Source organism: Lonchura striata, chromosome 6 (assembly GCF_046129695.1).
Source record: "Lonchura striata isolate bLonStr1 chromosome 6, bLonStr1.mat, whole genome shotgun sequence".
Taxonomy (NCBI): Eukaryota; Metazoa; Chordata; class Aves; order Passeriformes; family Estrildidae; genus Lonchura; species Lonchura striata.
In genome coordinates, this window is record NC_134608.1 from 58,380,881 (window position 1) to 58,397,609 (window position 16,729).

Below are 16,729 nucleotides of genomic sequence, written 5' to 3' on the forward strand. Positions count from 1 at the left end.
CACCATCTCCTTGGGCAACTGAGGCAGAAAAGGTGAATTGATTTACTTGTGCTCTTCTGCAGGCAAAGAAGTGGGAGGAAGCAGTGGTCTCTTCATTTCTGTGTTTAGTCTTGCTCCATTAGGCAGCTTTGTGCCATTCACAGTTTTTGTTGGTTTTTAGAGTTTCTGATGTGTGTTCTGATACAGTTTAGATTTTTATGTGAAACTGAACTTTTAAGTGGTTTGGTTTCTTTTGTTGGTTTGTTGGTTTTTATATGTGAACTAGGTAGGCATTTCCTCTGGTTTGAATTTTTAAATATGCTTTACATACAGTAGCAGCAGGAATTCTATTTAATAGATATATGAAGAAATAACATTTCTTAATATGATTTTTTGACTCTATCCCAAAGAAGGAAGTCTTGGTTTTAAGAGGTTTAAGATGTTTAACTTAATAACAGTCTTTCTCAAAGTAATATCAGGTGTTAAAAAAATTTTATAAATCTAACTTCGCTGTATTATTTATTTTAAAAGTCTTGAAGTATATAGTTTTCTTCTCTAACATCTAATGTTAAATACAGTGAAATAGATTAGGTACCAGACTTACATAGAGTTAATGTTAAAACAGTGCAAAGCACCCTTTTGACTTTGTAAATTCTTTCTATTTTCATTTTTACAAATTAATTTTATCAAAAGTTAGCTGTGGGCATGATTCTAATTATTAGCGCCCCATATTAGATGTAATCCCTTTGTTCTTCATTCAGACAGAGTGCCTATTAGGGCCAAAGAAAGTTTTGACTGAATAAGGAATACAACAACTGGCTGTAGTTTTAGTACATGTAGGGCCAGATTGTGGGTCAGGGCCAGCTCAAAGTGTACAGCTCCAGCCATTCCACATCTTGTGCATCATAGGCAGATCCTTCACACTGTTGTGATGGGACTTTATTAACACTTCAACTACGGAAGAAAAAAACCTGACAGTGTTTTATGGCTGCTCGGAATCTTACTAGCACATCTTGGTGTTTTGTGTTTCTGAACTGAAATGATGCAAACATGTCTTCAAAAACATTTCCCTGTTTTCATGAGAGAGCAAAGAAAACAGAAGTAATCAAAAACTGGTATTAAATACTCAAATAGTTCAGGCAATTAATAAATCTGTCGTTGCAGAATAGAAGGACTGTGGGCTGGAGCTGGCTCTTAACTTAATGTTAACTTACATTTAATTAGCCAGACCAGATGGAAGCTGGCTAAGCTTCGCATGAAGGCTTGTGGGAGAAAGACATAATCTTCCATTTTGTCAAAGGAACTAATACCACAGATTAAAGGTCGGTGTTCTTTTCAGAATTTAAAGAGTGGATGCACTGTGGCTGACAGCAAGAAACAGCAAGGGCACTAACAAATTAGCTTAACCCCTGGATGACTGGCCTACCAGCTCTGCTTCATTTGCTTCCCTAGTTCAAACCATCAGTCTCCAGTTCCAGTAATAAATCCCAGGGAGATAAGAACGCCTGTAAGTTTTATTCTTTTGTCAGGGAAGTAGAGTTGTGTGTAGGCAGTTATCATGGCTGGAGAGATTATGTTCTGGGAAATGTTTTCTTACTCAGTGGAGTAAAACTTCACTGTTCAGATGCTAAGCACTTGGGATCAGTCTGACAAACCACTTAATTCCCCACCTAACAATGAGCATCCAAGGAGACAAGTCAAGGATGCAAGTTAAGAAACCATTCATGGCTCGAAGAGGTGCATACAGGAATCGTGTCAGAGTAGGTAGAGCTTGAGGACTAAATCAGGCCCATTCTCTTCTAAGCCTTGGAAATGTAGTGCAAAGAGGGAATGGGTCTATCAGACAGCCTTAAGGAAAGCTGCAAGAAATTGCACATTTTTAAAAGTGGGGAAATGAGAATCTATTAAAAAAAAAAAAAAAAACAGAAAGGGAGGAAAGGAAGGGGAAGGGAACATACCAAGAAATAATAAAAACTTAAAGTTCCTATGAAACATCACATAATTCTGCAGAAAACAGTGTACCCTCAGCAGTAAGTAATAATTAATGCAACTTTAGTCTGCCATCTTTGTGTATCTTATTTACAGTGGAAAATATCTGTGCACAGTCTAGCTTGGGAAGGGAAGCTGGGAAATTAGCACCTGCTGTTTGAGTCAGGTTTATGCCTGTGTTCATGTACAGCAGTAGGGAATTAAATACCTGTTGGATTTTCCCAGCTGGAATGAAGGTACCTGTAGAGCTGGTAGGTGTCTTTTGAACACCCAAATAGCATAGCAGATCTAGGTGCTTAAGTTCCACAGCTACAGCCAATTAAGTTCCCACAATATGTACAATCCACTAGTAGTCACAATGTATTTTTAAATACATAAAAACAAACCTTTCAAAACATTCTAGAGCTTGCTTCTACATTTGGTAAACTTTTTTGCTACTAGACCACCTTGCCTGGATTGTTGCATATGGATTTTCCCATAATGGCCACTGCCCATTTGATGGTTGTATCACTGAAGTGAAATCCCTTGGATGAGATGGGGTCAGTTCTTAAAAAGAGTGGAGAATTTTCACATCTCAGTTATTAAATTATGCTTGCTGACAGTCCCAAGAGAGAAGGCTAAGGATCTGAATTAACATTAAAACTATGGAACTGTGCAACCTATTTATGATTGCCTTGTGTAGATGGAGATTTGATATGCTGAGGTGAGAAAATTTGTGTTGTTTACTGTAGCTTTTTTAGGATGTGGATAAATGTAAGATTCCAGCACCACACTCTGCAAGGTGCACAGAACAAAAAAAAAAAAAAAAAAAAAAAAAAAAAAAAAAAAAAAAAAAATTAATGTGGAAAGCTCTTCTACTGTGTCAGCTAAACTGGAGATTTGAAGTCCCACTGAGTACTTTGAAAGCTGTATGCACACGTATTTATGTTGATGCTTTCATCTCTCTTCTCATTTTTAAATTTGCATCCTAGGGATGGAAGAATTATTTTACTAGTCCCTGCTTACTAGACCACATCTATATACAGTTACCAACTGATGGTGATGGAGATACCAGTTATTTTCCATTCTGAGTTACTGACATATTTCAGATATTACTTGGGGACAAAAGGAATGGTAAATTCTAAAACCATTGTTGCTGCAAATGACAGAATTAGCATTTACTTATCAAGTAGCTCATTTCAGCTGTTAGAAAAGCGGAGAAGTGTAAGAGTAGGTAGTGCACTTCTGGGAGAGGTGTGGGTAGTTTTAAAATATTTCTTTTGCTTTCCTTGTCAGGTAAAACTTAACAGTACATATCTAAACTCTGAGAAATACCCATATAGTACAGCCCTGTAGGATTGGTCCCAACAAGTACATTTGAAGAGAACCTTTCTGAGCAAAGTCATTCATCTACCTCTGATAAGTGTGTCAGACTTAACCTGTGTTCAGGTGAGGATCACACTCAGTATTGTAAGGGCACAAGTTCAAATTCTACTTTCATTAAACTGAAAAAAATGCTGCTGAAATCAGAAGAGTTTTGGAGCTGCCCTTTTCAGGGAAGTACTGTGCAGTATGAAACTTGCCAAAAACTAATGGATTGTTTGCAGGAAATTGGAAGTTAAAGTGCATGAGTCAGTCTACTTCAAGGCTGAACAGTTTCCACTGAACTTAAATAATGAATGCCAAAACCTAGAGACAGTACAAGCAGCTGCAGCAGCTTTCTTCAGTTGTTTTACCCAGGCACTGTAAGGGATTTTGTGTTTACCAGAGTCCTCCTTGTCTTCTAGTTCATCAGGCTTTAAAAGTGCTACCTACATTGTTGTTACTGACACAGAAACCTTTGCACAAGAAGCTGCAACCCAAGAATTTTCATTTTTGTTTCAAAGCAGTTACTACAGAGTACAGACTAGAATGTGCAGTTTCAGGGATTTCGTCTGCAGGAAACAACTACCTACTTCGTAATGACAACCAAAAAAGGAGAGGCTCATTTTTTTTCCTCAGAAGTATAGATACATGTTAGCTTCACACTCCTCAAAATATTCAGGCCATTTCCTTCCTGGTGTGTACAAAGGATTTCAGTATACCTAAAGAAATATATCGAACATTAGGTGAAAGACAGAATCATTCTCAATAATTTTGACTTGTGACAGATCTTATGCCCAGAGCATATTTGTTCAACAGACTACTTTTTACCAGGCTACTAAATGAATCTAGTAGGAGTTAAGGAAAGGAATGAGGTGTTTGTGCATATGCATGTGGCTTAGATTTCTTTAATTTGAATTAGTTATTTGATGTCTGTGCATATAGAGAGTAATAGAGGGTATGCATGGCTGAGCAGATTCTTTGTCCTGTTCTGTGCTTCTGTTCTCTAGTTCTTAAATTATTCTCAACATTTCTGATTTGGAGAATCTCTGAGTGCACCAGAGCTTTGGGACTTTGGGTCTTACCCTCATGAGAGATGCTCCAGATCACTAAGCACCTTTGTGGCCCAGAGCTGGGTACAACACTCCAGGTGTGGAAATGCAGGTGCAAAGTTCTCCCAGTGTCATAGTTTTTCACCATGAACAGCATCCATGCAGCTCTTCAGCCGTGGTGTGGACAAGAGTACAGGCATGAGGTTTTAAGAAAATCTGAGTATTTTGTTACATGAAATTCATATGTTGGCTAAATGCTTCTTGATGAGATTTAGTCTGAGTAACCTTAGCATTATTTTGAAAAGCAATTAACTACTTTTTCAAATAGAGAACAGTCTCCTGAATCAGGAGGAAAAAAAAAATTTGGTTTTGTTTTCTTCTTTTATCTCTTTTCAATTAGATGGGAACATGACTGAGGTTTTCAAAGGCAACTGTAGACTTTCATTGTGCTGAGTCAATATAGCATTCTGTTGCCAAGTCTAGAAAGGTGCCCACCTAGAGGTGCCTCATAAATAATGACTACAGAGTTATCTGTGTTCTTTTACATGCATATAATTCCTTTTACCCCTCAGTTTTAATCTGAAGCTCTTTCCTGGCATAATTTACCATAAGGCCACGTGAATACTTGCAGAAAAGATGATGATCATGTGGGAGTGAGATTGATCAACAAGTTTGGAGCAAGGTGCCTCTTTCAAAAGCAGTGGCCATGGCACAGGTTCCTGCATTAGTTTGGGATATTTAATTATTGTGTGCTTCAGTTTCTAGATGTGTGAAGTGGAGCAGTGACAGGGATTTAATTTGGAAGAACCTTTGAGCTTTTTCGATGAAAAATTTTAAGGGTTATTAAGTGTGAATGTGGTAAAAGGCTTAGCAGACAGGTGTGGATTAAAGAAATGGTTTGAAATCCAGTAATTTAGTTCTAGGTTTAATTGAAAGTTGTAATCCCAGCAATTGGTGCCAGTGTCTTCTAGGATTGAAATCCAGCGCAGTGGAGCGTGTAATTTAAGGCTTTACAGAACAGTATTAGTGCTTATATGTTTATCACTCAGCACGTGTTAGCATTATTCCTGTGGAATGCTCTTAATTAAAATCCAGGAGCTGCTTACAGTGCATTTGATGCTCACTATCATGAGCACTCAGTCGAGTTAGCAGCAAAAGAAATTTAAAGGAATAATTTTTCTCTGAGCTACGATACGAGTGGCAGGAGCTTTTGTAACCGGTGTTGTCATGAATGCATGGGAGGTTTCAGCAGCAGATTCCTTGTTAACTAAAGGACTTCTGTTTTCATTTTTCAAATCCTAATATTAGCTCAAGTAGGAGGAAAGGGACTTTCAGTTGGGGCAGCAGAAACCAGGATGCTTTTTCAGTAAAAAAACAGCCATTAGGGCAAGTCTAACATCTAACTCTAACATCTCATGCTTCAAAACCAGATTTGTTTTGGATGAGTTACACCCAAAGAATTTCTTGATAAACGGGTGAAATCTGTTGCTCTGTTTTTGAAGGGAAGAAGCACACACCAAAAGAAGTGTTTGGTAACATAGTTTTGCTTCTTTATGAAATTTTGCATTGTTTTTTGGGGCCTGATGCTCGACAGATAGAGTTAATTGTTTCAGTGTGAGTAACCAAAGTTTTGAACATGAATTCTAACTTTTTGACCCCATTAATCATAAAACTGCCTGATCTTGCTTACTGTAACATTGCTTTTTCTTTTCAATTGATGAGTCATGAGCATATATTAAATACAAGTTCTTTAAAAATAATTTTTAAAAGTCCTACTTGCATCTTAAAATAATTTAGTAAGCCAAGAATTCAGCATATGTATGTCAGTACATATTGCAGTGGGCTTATGCTATATTAGCTTCAATGAAAATTAGATCTAAATTAGAGTAGACTTTGAAAAAGGTTTGTGGGCACATGTTTTTGGGAGTGGCTGGAAGAACTTACTGTAGGGAAAGGTTCAGCCCCGAGTGTGCTCTACCTAGAAACCAGATAGGCTGATGTTTCTAGTTAAAGCAAGATGCAGAATTTAAAGCAAGCAACCACGGAATATGAAAATTATTTTTTGTGTTTACAGAAAAAATCCAGCTATGGTCTAATTCATTTTCTGTGCTTTCCTTTCCAAAAATATGTTTAGAAATTAAATAAAAGGCATTGAAGTATTTCAACAACCAGTTGGCTGTGGGTTTTTGGTTTTGTCTTGGATGTTTTTATTGTTTTGTTTTGGTTTGGTTTTTATAATGCCATTAAAACTTTTTTGGAGGATAACAACCCTCCTGAGGACCAAAGCCCTGCCCTGTTACAGCCAACGCTTAGGGGCTTTTTTAACCCGCTCCGTGCATGGGGAAATCACAGAATTGAGAAATCAGGGAGCTGAGCAAAAACCCAACAGAGACCCACGACAAAATCTAATTCTTTCTGTTGCTCAGTTTAAAAACAAGCATGTCTTGGAGCCCGTGGCCTTTTGGAAGCGTAAGAATATTTAACTCCTGTGTGTCTGCTGTGCTGTAAGCCGTTCTGTATTCCAGAGCCGAGGTGAGCCCTGGCACTGCTCCCCTGGGAGTGGCTGGCTGGGGAAACTGAGGCACAGAGCCATGGGCTGGCCTCCGGAGGACTAGCTCCAGTGCTTCCTCTGCTCTTTGGACTTTGGGGATCGCTGTGTTCTCCCTGCTGGCTCGCCCTCTTCCAGGTTATTTTGTTCCTACGCTGCTTTCACATTCTTCTCCCAGAGAGCAGCCACTTGGTAATTTATCTACAGATAAGGAATTGTGTGTACAATTAGCAAAAGTCCTCTTTGGTCGAATTCGCCCTTATCCCTCCCTGCTGTTTTCCTCTAATTCCTGGTGACCCTTCTTTGACTTTTATTACCTTTAAAGAAGTGGCAGAATCAGGCCATTAAGTTGAAGTGAATTATGAAATACTTAACCCTCTTGTCTCCCCTCTGAAACGCCAACCCCACACATACCAGTTCCAGAAGCCCGTGGAGGGCTTTTTTTATAGAAAAATTTGATGTCTGAGTGTTTGTATGTAGTCTGGATTGCAACATACATAAGATACAAAAAGGATGTAAACCAGAAACTGAATTTTCTCCCTGTCTGAATCCCTGGTGCCTCCAGGACCTCAACATTTACCATTTTAAAAATGAATTTTGGATAGAAAAAAAGCCACTGCGGGGTTCCACACTTTATTCAAGGAGTTAAAAGTCTGGAGCTGTGCTTGATGAGCCAGATGGTCTTCAACAGTAACATTGTTCATATTGTTTAGATTATCCTGTTGCAAGTACAGTGCCTCGTTTACCTTTTATGGAAGAAAGTGTGGAAAATTGACCACAGATGTAAGTAACCAAGAATGATGGCTGAGGCAATTCTTACCAGGCCTCCCTCTCTAACACGCCTGATCCTGCAGATAAAAATAAATAGAGAAATGTGAGGCAGCATGAGAAATATCTAGTGTTACCTATTTAAGTGTTTAATTTGAGCTGTGCGAGCTACTAAAATCTTTATTTTCTTAGACTGAGATTTCTTCATATTGAACTGGTTTCAGTCTTTTGGTGTAGGCAGCCCGAGTGTAGATTTTTATCCAGGTACTAAATAGCACATCATTATATATTTTTTTCCATCCTGGTTGAAAAAAAGGGTGTGGGAAGAAGCCAGCTACGCTGACCTCAAACACAGTTTATGGTCCAAAAATCTTCATGAGAAGATTGGTACCCTTTTTGTGCTGTAATGAGAGAGCACAGACTCCCCATTAATATTGATTTGATTGGTATCAGAAGCAAAGGCTGCACCAAATTAATTAGAGGTAGCTCATTGTTACTCCTGATAATGGGCTGTTGAATTAGTGAAGCATCTTACAAGTCAGTTTGAGATTGAAATAAACTTTTTTAGACAGGTATCTTTTTTGTGCAATATCTGGAATTGGAAGGCTCGACAGAACAAAGGGAAAATGCTGCAAATGAAAGCAATAAAGTCCTGTTTTATAAAGTCCTTTTGTCTCCTATCACTTTTCTTTCTCTCCCTCATTTCCTTCCTCTTATTAGGAGCTGCTGTCAAAGTGCATTTACTTATGGCAAGTGGCTCCCTTTGGAGCCCCTGGGCTGATGCTGCTGCATTTGCATGCAGGTGCTGCTGTGGCGGGGCACAGCTCTGGCCTGGCCTCTCCCTGCCCTGCTGGTGCAGAGAGAGCTGTAATCCTATAAACCCATAAACCCACAGGTCTGCTGTGCGAGGGGCCAGCCACTGACAGTCTCCTCTTTGCTCTTCAGCACAGCTTGGCTGCCTCTTTCACAAGGTGTTAGATTCCTCTGACTATTAAAGGCATCTTCCCTTTCTTGAACTAAGCTTTGATTGAGCCAGGAAGTTTTTTTTTTTTTTTTTTGCCTATGCAGTGCTTAGGATAACAAACCTTGGAAGGGGAGATGGACAAGGTGAGAGCAGTGCAGAGGAGGTGACCAGCGTAAATTTGGTTCTGCCTACACTGGTTTCTAGAAGCACAGACTACCAGATTCTCTTCCTAATATTGTTAAAAGACTTTTCAGAAATTGACAGGAAGAAATGTTTTACAGGGAGCAGAGAGGGCTGGAGATGATGGTGAAAAATACTCATTCTAGGATGTAATGTAAAATGAGCAGTTAACTCTGGGAACAGATTTCTAAGGCAAAGTTCAAATGATCAGTCTAAGGTGCCGCTAAGTGGGATGAGAGACAGTCAATTTTCATATTTTTAATACCTGCATTCAAAATTTGATAAATTAGATTGACAACATGGGACACTGCTTTTCATCATTGACCTATCTGATGCTGCTCCTGATGGGATCTGGAGAACAAGATCACTTGGACGTGACAGCTCTGGCTCCATGCCTGCAGCTGTAGGTGCAGAAGGGGGAAGCCGTGGGGAGCAGGGGCAGCAGCAGAATGGGAGGTTGGAAAGGGGATAACAAACCTTGGAAGGGGAGATGGACAAGGTGAGAGCAGCGCAGAGGAGGTGACCAGCGTGAATCAGGACAGTGGGTGAGAGTGATGGATGTGGGGAACTGAGCTGAAGGGGTCTGAGCCTGTGTCTGGGAGCCAGCAGCCTCTGAGCACTAATCCTTTTCTTCTCTGAGGCTGCATGCAAATTATATTTTTTTTTTCCTTTGTGTCTGTTCTCATATTCATGAAATAGTGATAATGGCCATTGTCTGCATCAAAGTGGTATCAGGAGGCTTAAAGTGCCATTGTAGTTCTGAAACAGCAGAGATGTGTTGACCTTCCTTTGTGCCCACAGTCGATAAATGCTTACCTCAGTGACAAATTAAGGGTTTGCTTTCTTCTTCCTGAGCTACCACAGCTATGAAAAGGGTTTGGACACCATCCTGTACTACAGCAGACTTGTTAGCTTAATTGCAAGCGGGCTGCACAAGTAACAAAGGACAGGATTCGCCTGACATGCCCTGAAGTACTAATGAAAATGGAAACATTTGAAGAAAAACAGAAGCTTTCAGGTCCTGCGTTAGGATTAACTTGCTCACTGATGTAACATTTTGCAGCCGACTTCTAAAACTGATCCAGATCTGTCAGGTCAGGTTTTGTGCTTGAGCTGATCATTCAGCAGGGAAACTTCACCTGTGTTTTAACTCATTCAGCCTAGAAATTATTTGAAAGATAACTGAAGTCCAAATGTTACAGAAAATCGTTTTATAAAACAAGGCTTCCCAGGGATGAACACAGATTTCCATCTAAATAAAGCTGCCAGCACATGATTCACAAGACCCCAGAGATTTTCCATTTGATAAAGCAGAATTATTGATCTCTGTTAGTACTCTAGAGAGATGAGATGAAAAGGTTTTCATTGTCTGGGCAGGACCAGCCCAAGAGAGCAAAGAGGATAAACACTGGTGTCACACAAACTCCCCAGACTCTGATGAGTGAGACACTTTGCATTTGCTGTCTTGAAATATCCTACAGAGGCAAGTGCTGAAGAGACAGAGCTGCAAAGAATTTGTAGATTAGACTAAAGCCTTCCAATGAACAGCCCTATGCAAATATTACATTTTAAACTGGTGTACCCTATTACTCCTCGTTTCTCACAGATAAGCTGGGAATTTCCTTTTTAACAAACAATGCCTGTCTTGGTGGAAGCCTGTTTCCATGACTAAAACTATGATGAGAACATCAGCCTAGTATGGTTCCAGGAATAACCTACACATTCAGCTCTACTCTGCCAAGAACCCAGAGACTGGTTATTGAGATGAATGGTTTTGGTTAATGTGCACCACGAAGTAGGAAAAAAAGATGCCTGTATATTTTAGATAGATAATTATCAAGAAATCGTGTATAACGAATAATAATGTATGGTAGGGGAGTAGAAATATAAGCCTTGAACTTCCTATCCTGAAAATATAAATCACTGCAAGTTTTAAAGCACTTGCATGACTCATACGCAGAGGTCATAGACCAAATTTGCTGATGGAGGCAGGATGAAACAAATTCGGCTGCATTTTTATGATATTTTCCCTGCTGCTCTTAGCTTTTTATTTACCCAAAGTAATATAATTTTCCAGCTAAGTGTAACGGATCCAACATATGGAACTGCTATCCAGTTCAGTGCTTAGGTGCAGAACTGAATGGGAACAGTGGTGTGTCAATAAATAGCTTACTGCATGTCAGGCAAAGGAGTCTCTCAGGAACCGTATTGCCAGCTTGGCAGGACTCTGGAAATGGAATCTCCAGTGGAACTGGGGTTGTAATGCAGGCACTGAACATTAGCGCCCAGGCCTAGAGGAAATCCAACTCCAGTAACATGAACTCTAAATGGAAGGCAGAGAGAGAGTAACAAGAAAGAGGCACTTGTTAATGTGCAGGTCTATAAATCGAGGGTTTTTTCCTCTTGCTCTGGCACAAACTTTGAGCCAGCTTAGTGCATCCCTGAAAGTCAGTACTTTTTCCACTTGAGAAATAATGTCATAGAACTGAGTAAACTGTTGGGTCATCAATTGTGTTGCCTATTTATTTTGTGTCACAAGAGAAATCAGCAGGAGTTATGATTTAGGTCTGATCTGCAATACTGCATTTATGCTGCTGAGATTCTGTTGACTCTGAGGTTGGTTTTGTATTTTCAGTAGCGTTGCTGATGTTTAGATTTTGATCCAGCATAGCTAAGAAAATGAGAGGAGAGTTATTCCTGCATTCAGTTTAAAATGTCAGCACATGGGCAGTCAAGAAGTCTGGCACCAGGTGAAGGTTTTAGACCTGAATGTGTCTTAACTGAATGGCAGGGAATGATCCTGGCCTGTTAAGAGAGAGAGGCTGTATTATTGAGTGTTCCAAATTATCCAATTTCATGTGCATGTATTGTAGTAAAGATGTTGTTTATGATATGAGGCATAAAAAAGTGTGTGTATTTGTAGGTATAACATCCTTTTCTTTCTCCTGTGAGTTAAGGGAAAAAGGCAATGGGCCTGCCTGTGTTGAGTAACATTTGGACCTTGCAAGGTGCATTGCAAGTAAGAGTAAGAGCTGGAGTTCCTCAGGTTCTTGTCAATGTATTTTTTGCCATGTCAGTTATATTATAGGTGAACTGTGTCACATCAGTAGTATTTTATTTTTCAAGAGTCTAATTTTCTTGCATTTGCAGCCTAGATCTAGCTGGGATTGACCCTTTTAAATGACTTTTGTCAGCATTCATGTATTATTTGGGAAGGACACAATTTTAATTTATTTCTAAAAATATAACTCTGGTATCTACCTTCTCCCTTTGCATCATACAGCCTGTGCTGGAATTCTTCACCTTTGGATTTTAGCCCTGGAGAGTGGAGAGGGGAGGTTAAATGTCACCCATACCCTCAGTGCCACCCCTGAAGCTTCACATGCCAGGCTCATGTCGTCCTCTGGAGGGCAAGGAAGGCACAAAGGCAGTTTGGGGACACTTCTTTCCTCACTGCAGTTACACCAATAGATGTTGGTACTGCCAGGGATTTCACCTGTAATTTCTTGGTAAATGAGCACTTTGTGTGACTCGCAGTTTATATGACTCTCGTTTCTGCTTATGTATAACATGCAAGGTCTGTCATCTTTTCTTCCATTTACATTATTCCTGGCATTTTAAATTCAGGTAGATTAGATTTAGACTTTTTGTAATGAATCTGCATCATTTTGTGTTCTGCTTGCTCCTGAAATAGCCTGGGGGAACCTGATAGACACGATTTATGTGTATCATTTAGAGGCATAAGAAAGCATCTGATTGATTTAGTATTTCTTTTGTTAGCTCTTTCCTATAATTCTAGTCATCCTTTTACTGTAGCATTACACTGTTGAGGAAAGTATGGGTTTTCAAAGGCAAGATGCTTCCATATTTAGAAGTGGTGATGCCTAAAGGAAAATGGCTTGGAGGTCTTTACATCAGATTTTCTGCTAGTTCTGGTGTACCTCATATTGTAGTTTGCAAGGTAGAAAGATGTTTGGCATTTATTTCACCAACAGTAACTTTAATTATTTTTTTTTTTTTATTATTTCCTGACTTCAGCAGAATATGCTGTGGGTAGGATGCTTCTGTGCAGCACTGAGCTCTGCTGCTGCAAAGCTGTTGAAGTGAAAGCAGACCTGGGTGCTGGTGCTGCAGCGCATTTCCCGTGGCAGGAGGGAAAAGGGACTGATGAGATTTGGCAATGTTTGTTTCTGTGCTGGTGGGATGCTTGGAGTATTCCACGTGGGTTTTAGTCTCTGTCACTTTTACACAGAGCAGAGTGAGGGAGACAGAAGCATTAAGGACCTGACCCTGTAATTTTCCAATTGGAATCAATCAATATAAACAGTAAGGCAAATTCTCTTCTGCTATCTTCTGTTGGCTTTAGTAAGGCTGTGCCCATTTGCAGTAGCTGAGAATTAAGCAGTTGCTCTCCTCCCAGCCCTTCTGATGACTTAACATCGTTTTTGAAACATAAAAGTCCTGTTTCAGGTCTGGGTTGTTGGCTTACGTGTTTAAATTGAAGGCTTGTCAGTTCTCATGTGGCCAGCACTCTGAAGAAGATCTACAAGTGAGGTTAGGTAAAACTGTGGGCTTTTTCCCTACTACTATCTGGATTTTCTCAGAACCTAGATAATTTTATCCTATTTGCATCAAACATGCAGGTAACTTTAGAATCCTGCATCTGTACTGTTTCTAGGGAAGCAAAATAAAATTACAAATGACAGTAATTGACATTACATGCTTTAATTGAATTTCCTCCTCTGTGAACCAAAACCTTTTAACCAAGTATTGCAGTGCTATTTCTGTATTTATTTGTTACATGGGTTAATGTGCTATGTGGCAGATCCAGTATTTATCCATTTTCACAAATTAAGCTATCAGTGTCATGTTGCCTTTGAATTGTTTCCTGTATTGATGGCCAAAACGGCTTGAATAAGACTTTAGTCCTCCCTAGCTATATTTCTGTTTTTACAAAGCTGAAAATTGCACGGTTGAAAATGAGCCCTTAGGAAGAGTTTGGGAAACTCTAGACCCCAAGCATGTTAGCAATGTGCTGGATTTTCTCCCTGCAGTGATCTCTGCTAAGGGAAGGGAGAAATGCGCAGGCTTTTTGAAAGGTGGTGTTGTTGTTGTCATATTACATGAATTAGAAATCAAGTCCTGCTTGAGTTTATCTTTGTGGCAAGTGAAAATGAATTGCAGAGAGAAGGAGTAGAAATTCCTCTACGGGGTCCCCAGGCTGTGCACTTCAGACCTGCTGAAGTTTTCAATTTCTTGCCCTGTTACACCGTCTGAGAAAAGAGCGCTGCTTTAGGTAATTTGCAGCTTTCTTACTCTGCTCTAACCTCACCTATTACCTAGGCATGATCTTTTGTTTGCTTCTATAGGTATAAAAACTCAGTGTAAAAGAAACAAATTTAATTTACTATTTCTTGTAAAATAGCTACTTTTGTGCATGCCAAAAAAATACCACTTTATGAACAGATGTAAATAATCATTTATAAAATAGATTGAATTGATGATGCAGGTAGCTGTGACTTCAGACTTAATGAATTTTCTTAATATATAATAATTTTCAGCATCCTTCTTGATATTTCAAGTGAAGCATTGTTTTCCTTTAGCTGTACTTGTGTCCCAAACAGGATTGCCATAATAAAGTATGTGGGACACTTACGATTCTATTCAGAAATTAAGAAAAGGAAAGCTTGGTAGAGAACTGCCATCTCAGTGTAGTCTGTAATTGAATGCTGTTATTCAGCAGTCCAGCAATGCAGATTTTCAGTGCCGGAAGGCAGTGGGACTCCAGGAGTCAGAATGGGGACCCCCATTACTACTTGTGAGTGCAGCATGAAATAGAAATGTTGGCAGGGAAAAGCTGCTTTTAGGAGTCACCCAAAAGCTGCAGACCAGTGTGTTATCTGTGTGACTCCTTAGAAGAACTGGCAAAGAATGTGATGTCAGAACACTGATGAGAGCTCTGAGACTTTTCCTGCAAGGAGTCACATCTGATATGAAACCTGGGGGATGAATGTTGTGTAGCACAGCTGAATAACCCTAAACAGTAAATACCACTCCATTCTCCATACTTGTCTTTTGGCACAGGTATTTTAAATGGAGTTCCATTGGAAATTAGAAAGGTAACTACTTTCCCTGACTTAGAAATGAGCCAGGGATGTGTCACTTCCCTCCTCCTACTCGGAGTTGAAACAAGCACTTAGACATTTTATAGCTTCTGAAAAGTTTTAGTCTGTAGAAAATTTCATAGGAATTTCATTTTTAGCCCAAGTAAGTAATTGCTTTAGATGACGTTTTCATTACTGTCCCCCTTTGGAAGAGCTGATAGACCATAAAACTGGTTTATTTCTTACCAGTAGTTTATTTTTTTTTTGATGGCTCATACCTCTCCTTTCCTCTGCTTTTTAGCTTTTTATATGCTTTTGCCTGTTTCAGGGCTTAGTCCTTGTTCCATGTGAGTGTTGCTAATTATTTCAGTAGGGAAGTATTTGTAGAGAAAAGAATGCTGTGATCAGGATCTGAATTTGGTAATATTTGGTAATATCATAGCTGCATCTCAATTCAGACAACAGGATTCAAGTAACTCCTGTTGATCAGACTTCCTTTCACAACAACAAAAACAAACAAAAAAACAAACCAAAACAACAACAAAAAAAAAAAAAAGAAAAAAAAAAGAAAAATAAATTTCCCATCCGATGTTGCAGTATTTATGCATAGACTTCCTGTGCTTTGAGGGGACCTGTGACTTTATTCAGTTACAAGAGGAAAAGGTACAAGTTACCCAGAACAGAAACAGACTGGGATTGCTAAAAACATGTGTTTTGCACTTGCCCTTTGAGCACTTTGTTTAGTTGTATGACTGATAACAAAAGCACACAACCAAAACTGCATCCCAGCCTTCAGAGCACAACTCACCAAGCTGCAAAAAGCAGATTTAGTTTCTTTTGCAGATGGTCTATGAGTCTCATGTGGCATCATATTAAATTATATAGGCAGTCAGTCGCTTGCTCTGAAGCGATGCTCTGAGCCAGGAGTTGGGATGTGCTTGGACCATTCTGGTGGAAAACAGGCTGGAAAGCTAAACCAGCTCCTCTGAAGAGCAGCAGTGCAGGGCCCTGCCAGGGGCTTCAAACACCTCAAGGGCTGCAATTCCCCTGGGATGCACTATGAGGGTGGCCCAGCGACCCTACCATGGGCTGTGGAGCATTTTGCCCTAAAGGTAAGAGCCCAGACTGACTCATTTTGCTTTTCTGGTTATTGCTTTCTGACCCTGTATTTTTGCAATGGTAGTTATTTTTGGTTTGTAATATTTTGAAGGTAAGAATGAGAGTTTATTTTCTTCTTACTCCTGTCAGACTTTGTTCTTAATGGGTACAAGAAGAAGAAAATACAGCAGTGTTTTAATAGTTAATGTTATTCCATGGAAGTATTTCTGCAGTATTAAATAGAATTAGCTGTTTTGTCCTGTGATGTTTCATAAGATTATATGTTTCTATTAGCTTCATTTTGGTACAACTGCAGTCTTTGGGTAACACTGGCTCTAGTGTGAAAATAGTGATTTTTATCAGCTGAATTCCCACTCAGGGCAAGTTGTCATTTGTAGTCAAAAGCATGCTTGGGATAGCAATTTTCAAATGTGTTATGCAATCAGTAAGTTTTAATATTCATGATTATTAAAATGAAAACTTCATGGTGCTTTCTGCACTTTCTAAGAGGAATAATAACACAAACTCACAACATCAAAGCCAAAGGCTGCAGATTATTTGGGGAAACTCTAAATGAGTTAGTGCCATAGAGTAAAACCCATTTCAGGTTATTTATGTTGATGATTGAGTTGCAGGTTTAGTAAGATGGGAAATACATCCACAGGTACTGTTGATGTTATTGTTCCTCATGATGAAATTGATACAT

The 16,729-nt window shown here is 39.4% G+C and overlaps 1 protein-coding gene across 3 annotated transcripts in view; it reads left to right on the top strand.

Annotated features, from left to right (window-relative positions):
• PARVA (parvin alpha) overlaps nt 1-16,729 on the top strand; it is a 66,527-nt gene that overhangs the window by 16,213 nt on the left and 33,585 nt on the right. The window contains exon 1 of one of the 3 annotated variants that reach the window (XM_021527537.2): nt 15,727-16,037. The exons of the other annotated variants lie outside the window; for them this stretch is intronic. Within the exon in view, the coding sequence (XP_021383212.1) occupies nt 16,010-16,037 (28 nt within the window). The 5' untranslated portion in view covers nt 15,727-16,009. Of the gene's footprint in view, nt 1-15,726; nt 16,038-16,729 lie in introns of those variants that run through there. 3 annotated transcript variants of the gene reach the window in all.